At 42.9% G+C, this 6,801-nt stretch overlaps 1 protein-coding gene across 1 annotated transcript; it reads right to left on the bottom strand.

Annotated features, from left to right (window-relative positions):
- Window positions 1-2,598: 2,598 nt before the first annotated feature.
- LOC133027060 (cystatin-B-like) lies at window positions 2,599-3,855 on the bottom strand. The gene is made up of 2 exons (XM_061094067.1): window positions 3,346-3,855; window positions 2,599-2,821 (listed from the first exon to the last, which is right to left on the bottom strand). Exons 1-2 carry the CDS (start codon window positions 3,445-3,447, stop codon window positions 2,693-2,695), a joined length of 231 nt encoding a protein of 76 aa, XP_060950050.1. The 5' UTR covers window positions 3,448-3,855; the 3' UTR covers window positions 2,599-2,692.
- Between the last annotated feature and the right edge of the window lie 2,946 nt (window positions 3,856-6,801).

Raw genomic sequence — 6,801 nt, 5'->3', positions numbered from 1 at the left:
GCCGAGACCACCCGAGCAAACCCTCACTCTCTCACACAGTGGCCGCCGGTGGCCTCTGAGCTGACACTTCAGAAAAACCTTTGACCTGTGGACGGAAATTCACATTTCATAGACAAGATGCTAAACACGTGTCTTCAAAGCAACAATATATTATTTGTGAAAATTTTTTTTTCTTGCTCTGCAAATCCATTATGATGAGAACATTTTATTTAATTTAAATACACAAAGTAAAGTTATTCTTCCAAAACTCTATTCCCTTAATGTTTCCCATACACATTTTAACAAGACCTCATCAGATAAACACACAAAGGTCAGTGGTCTAACACAACAATAAACCAACAGCTGCATCACTTATGTGTCAACTCATACCATTATTAACTGGAGGGGTGCTCTGAGTGCACATACCTCCACCAGGGCTAATGCCCTATCTCACCATGACCACACAGTGCTCCCCATTAATTATCTAGACTGTGGCGGCCTGCCATATTCTAATATTTCATCATGAAAACAATTGTTTTTACAATTCTCATATCGAACATCTCCAACTTGGTGTTTTGCTCTGTTGCTGGATTATATAGCTGTGTGCAATGCTATTGGCGTCAATAAAGTTGCAACTGTCCATGCAGACCTCATAGTATCAGCTGGAGTTGTGGGCATACAAATACAAAAACTTGTCAATCTGTGGTGCGTGCAAACAACGTTCATGTGTGCGCATGTGCAACCCCCCTCATAGATTGAATGAGTTCTGTGGGAAAGTGAAACAAAAATCCTGAATCCACCCGTTTATTCGGATCTGCACCAAAATGTAATGCTGCTTACTAACAGACAGACAAACATAACAATAAGATAACCCCCCTGGCAGAGGTAATTATTACCATGCTAATAAGCTGCCACACTTAAATACCAATCAAACACCCTGGTATCTCACTCTACACCACACCAAGTTGTGCTGCCTGTCAAATGAATTAACATTTGTCTCATGCAGAACTCTCTGGGTTATGATGTAAAACGTCAAGTTGTCTTTTGGAAATCAGACCTATAACTGCTATTGCGTTGCTTTATATTACGAATCGAGGCTACAATTTAATTCCTCTAAAAATGGGAATCAAAATATCCTGAATTGCAACACAACTGCATAAAGTAGAGCCTTCAAATGGACAGAGTGATGAGAGTTTAAAACCACTACGCTTCACATGTGATTTACTGCTGCTGGATTGAAGAGCATCGTGCTGAACAGCTGCTCTTGATGGAGTGTCCACCCTTGTAGATCATTACTGTCTCAGCTGATTTGTGCCAGAGAAGGAGATTCACACTTTTTTGGAAAATCTATCAAGCAGGGATGAGTTGTTTAGGCCTAGTATTTGGTCATTGTCAAACGTTGGGGTGGGATCCATCAGGAGAGGTGAAAAACATTGACTGACCTCATCTGGTGAAGCCAATTCAACAGATGAAGGGTGTGTTGTGTAGTTTATACACTTTATCCCCTTGAGCAGTTTTCAGAGCGGATAAACACATCTGTCATAGAAAATAGACTGAGTTGAATTTGCCTTTATGAGCATGATAATTTGTCAAACAAACATAATTATTAAAATACTGGTTCAATCTTGATTAAATACATTTTGTTACAGTCCTTGTATCACAACCAGGAGTACTTGGTAGCTATTCTGCATGTTCTCTGTAGCATCTTAGCAGTTGGGACTGAAAGTTGATTCTTCACTAAGTTGTTGACTAAATAATGTCAACGTGAGATCTATTTAGTAGCTGTTCTGGAGCTTTCAGTCATTTTACATGACCTCTCCCGGTCCATCTTTCAACGTGTGAGTCTTTAAAGTGCTCAGCGAAGTGGACATTTTCCACATGCTACCACAGATGTACGTACTTGATACGATTAAAAGCTGCAGAGTTGTTGCTGAATGTGGTGAGATTGTTATGGTAGCCAGATTTCCACGTGATTGAAAGGAGACGTGTTTTTGCAAGTCTCTTTCACATCAGTTCCCGTCATCTCTCTATTGCAACTCTTAAAATAAAGAAAGCAAATGTTTGCATAACTAAAACAATTATATAACAAGCATGGAACAGAGAGAGGAGTGAAAGATAAAGGCTATCCTGGAGAAAAAAACCCCAAGTATATTTCATTCATAACTCGTTAATTAATACTTTAAATGGTAAATGGATTTGTATTTATATAGCGCTTTTCTAGTCTGATGTAGACCACTCAAAGCGCTTTACAGTACAGTTTCACATTCACCCATTCACACACACATTCATACAGTGCATCTACTTGCAGCACTTTGTTATTCTATGGGGGGCTATTGAGGGTTCAGCATCTTGCCCAAGGACACTTCGGCATGCAGATGGTTCAGACTGGGAATCGAACCACCGACCTTCAGGTTGGAGGACGACCACTCTACCCCTCAGCCACAGCCGCCCCGTAACTGTAATTACATGAACTAATTTATATTAATAACAATAAGTGTTCTCTGAGTGCCCCTGTCTGTGCTGGGCCCTTGGAATCGTCCTAACCCCCCCTGCCCGCACAGAAACAAAAGCAAGAACAAATCTGATTTAATCAATTCTATTTTATTAATTCAAGGCATACAAAAATGTGTTGACAGAGCCAGGTTAATGTGAGATTAGTTGATTGAACAGCCTGTAGGCACTGATAGGATGCTTTGTTTGGTTTGTGGTCCTTTTAGAAAGACTTAATAGGGTCATCGTAGCTTTTGCCTTGCTGTAGGTCAGTCAGCTCAAGGGTTCCTCCATAACATGGCAGTTTTTTGTAAACGCGGAGATGAACATGAGCATCTCCTCCCACATGGACCTGCGAGGAAACAAGAGTAAGAGTTTGTGTTCACCCGATGAATGCGAGTTCATCTTCTTTTCGCCTCTCTGAGAAAAACATCTGGTTCCACTAAGTGCACCGTCTAGTCGTTGAATGCCTCCCTGTAAACGGCAGCCTGCTATCAAAATATCATTGTGACATCTTCTTCTATAATACTGGCTCCTCAGTGGAGCATTAAACCTGTATCTTGATGACCTCAACTTGTAATACATACACGTATCAGTCAGTAAACAGCGTTGCAGCCAAATCCAACCGAACTTCAATGTCTGGGCTTACAGACAATATACATGAGACCACAGGAGCAGCATGGAGGCTTTTATGTTTTCTGCAGTTTTCTTTAACGTTTGAAGAAGTAGTCACCAATCACTTCAATTGTATTGGATCGTCAAAGTGGTGAGTGTACAAAAAGTGAATGTTAATTTTTGAGGGAACTTCCCCTTCGAAGATGATATTTTCTATGATGTATGTGTCTCATCCTCCAGGACTTGTTCTTCTTCTTCTACCTTAATGAAGTAGTTGGTCCCGGCCACTTGCCCTGTCCTGTACGACTTGGCTGTGAACACGTCGTAGTTCTTCCCTGTCCTTGCTTCACAAACCCTGTCCATGTTTGAATATATACCAGAGAACAGCGAGGAACAATGGTTTCTCTACTCACAGTGTCAGAGATCATCTGGATTTCTCAATATGCTTCTAAAACCTCAGAGAGTCCAACGCACATCTCCTCAGGGAGTCGAGATGTTGTTGATTGCAGCAAAAATAACAAACACACGAAAAGCATCTTTTATTCTTCTAAGGAGGAAGTCACAGTTAGTCAGTGATCATAAGATATTTTGGAGCGTACCATCCATCTGCAAGGGAGAGGGGTGTAGAGGAAAGGTCAACGAAGTCACAAACCGATTTTAAAATGAAAGTAAAGACGTTGGTTTCAACATACATGTTCACATTTTGACTCATTGCCAACATTAAAATACAATTTCTAAAATTTCTAGGACTTCAAAGCAGCACTGGGCGGGCCCGAGAACATGCATTTTGAAGCGTTGCATGCGTTTTGCCTGAAAAAAAAGGAATTATTGACACGTAGAGCTGTTCAGGCTTGGACTCTGATCATGAGACAGAAGTTTGGTGGTGATAGGACAATGCACAGTGGAGTTATGAATACATCGTCTCCTTTGGCGAAGGATGAACCTTAGCGTACCTCAATGTTTACACGGTTTGAGGAAGTGTCCCAATTCTGAGAGAGAGAGAGAGAGACGTCACCTTTACAAGACATAAAGATTCCTTTGATCTTTGACCACTGTCACCTTTGACTGTCACTGCAGGAGTGGAGATGTTTGTTTACGTCTCAGCATCAAAGGATTCATGGTCCATTTATACCGCGAACATCGTGTTTTAATGGCGTGTAATCAAGCTTTGACGCCACGCCACGGTCACACCGTGTGTTGAAAAATGTATCTTTTGATAACTTTATATCTCCATCTTGTTGTGATGACACTCATCTCAATTTGAAGTTGATCTGATGAGAGCCTTGGTACAAGTACCTCAAAGTAAAAATGTGGAATATGGTCAAAATGGCAACTAAATGCAAAATAGCAGGCTTCCTGTTGCGTTTTTCCAATTGCACCCACAGCCTTTTTTGTTTGTCTAGTCATGATACACCTGTGTATCGATTTTTGTGAAGATCGATCAATGTGAACACGTTCCGGGGGTCTCGGGGGGCACCGTTGAGCCATTTTGCGACACCCATTGAAAATTCCTCCAGAATATGTATATTTTCACCACTTTAGAATTTTCTGCAAATTTTGGTAAGAATTGGAGCATGTTAAAGCCCTCAAAAAGCCAATTAATTTGCCTGAATAATAATAATAATCCTGACAATTTCAATAGGGCCTCACTTGTCAGTGCCTGTCAGTGCTCGGGCCCTAATTATCTAAAGTGTGTTGAATTTTATATATAATTCTAATTAACAAACTAATTACGTGTTCTTGTCTTTTTCCTGAAATGTCTTTATAAACCTACAAACCTCCACCCCCCCATCAGAGATGATGGAGTGCTATCATTGGTTGACATGTCCTCACTTTGATGATTCCAATAGGAGACATCTATGATCACGAGAACACAGAAGCAGATGAAAGCAAGAGACCAGCATCAGGTACCAGGGGAAATACTCGCTAGTAGCACATTGGAGCCTGCTAATGTTTCCTCTTTGGAGGAATTCAGTGTCTGCATGTGTGTGTTTGCGTGTGTGTGTGCGTCAGAGAGAGAGAGACAGAGCGAGAGAGAGCGAGATCGAGGAGCAAATGAGTGGGGGGGTTGCTCTATCTGATTGGCCAGTGGCTGTGATTGGAACGTGATGCAAGTAAACACCGGCTCCCCTGGAAATACTTAATTTGCAATTCTAAACATTTTCTGGTTTACATTCACTCACTGCAACCTTGATGTGGTATGTGTGTGTGTGTGTGTGTCCATATGTGTGTGACGCAGTCTGTGGATCACATCAGTTGAACCTGTGCATGCAGCACGTGGCCTTTAAACAGAGCTGCTGCGTAGAGGAGAAATAAAAAGAGAGGCACAGGATATTTGCTGTTTAAGGAACTGTCATCATAAATCACTTCTGAATTGACAGGCAGCTGTAAAGTGTCAAGTAAATTTTTCCGCGCGGAGCCATGAATCAAACGAGCTGCTGTGGCAGATTCTCGCAGAGTTTTACAGCGCTGAGGCGACCACCTGTCATTGTTTAAGTACAGCTCCGACACAGTGGTATATCACCTGTGGCATGCCCCCTGCAGACTGGTATAAGAACGGAGAGGAATGTCGAAAAGTTTCACAGTAATCTTTATTACTTACTTCTCAGTTAGTGAGTAAACTTGTTACGTTCAGAGTGTCTAACTTCTTAATATGCACACGTATAATGAACCAGCCAAGGCATCATGCTTATCATGATTAGTGGAACAGGAATAGAGTTCTTAGCAATTTAGATTCACCGAAATGGCTCCTGGGAATGCAATTACCAATGCAACCAGTCCTTGGACCGGGCTCATTGGAATTCCTGCCATACAGAGACGTGTGCACGGCTCCCCTCACTCGGGCCGGCCAGATAGCAGACAGACAAGCTGTCAGGATCGTTATCGTCGGGACTTCATCTCGTTAATTTGGTAGATGGGAGCGCGGGTGTTTGCCCTGTGGAAAACTAAATGCACTCGCCGAGTTTTCTCCCACCTTACGCTCTCCTGCTACCCTCCACCCCCCCCATCTGATGGGGGGGGGGGGACCAGCAAGGCAGCCACAGCCCACACATAGCCTGCAGTCATATCAGACCCAGCAGCCTGGCTGGAGTCAATATGACCGCAGGCGAAAAGAAAAGAAAAAAAACTGGAGCTTGGTCCCCCTCAATCTGAGACCTGGCTCGGGCAGCGAGCGCGGCGCTCATTCAATATGATCGTGCTCCTCTCTCTCCCCCTTCCTCCCCCCCTCCATCACCCCAACGCACATTTCAAAACTCCATCCCCTGTCACTACCCCCCCCCCCCCCCACACACACACACACCACCACCACCACCACCAGAATCTTTCAGCTCTTCTCTTCCACTTCAGAAAAATGGCTCTCTCTGGCTCTCACTCAGCCTCGCCTTGTTTTTGCTGTAAGTTATACATTTTTTTTTCATTATACTCTGATGGTAATGGTTTGTGTGTGTGTGTGTGTGGCGCAGCATTCTGACAACCAGATTTGATTTGACAGCAGATGCCTCTTGTTTCCCCTCTCTGCTGACCCTGCAGACCAGAATGTGAAGAGGGGTCGGAAAAAGAGATGGAATTGGGCTTAGAGAACCTTTTCTTTAAAAACAAAAAACAAAATCCTTGGGTTTGGTTGTACTGTACTGCTCCTCCTGAACCGAATAGTTTACCCATCATTTTCAACCTCTCTGTCTTTGCCTTTGAGAGATGATCCAAGTTCAGTCACGG

This window comes from Limanda limanda, chromosome 20 (assembly GCF_963576545.1).
Source record: "Limanda limanda chromosome 20, fLimLim1.1, whole genome shotgun sequence".
Classification (NCBI taxonomy): domain Eukaryota; kingdom Metazoa; phylum Chordata; class Actinopteri; order Pleuronectiformes; family Pleuronectidae; genus Limanda; species Limanda limanda.
This window is presented reverse-complemented; position numbering and strand designations above follow the sequence as displayed.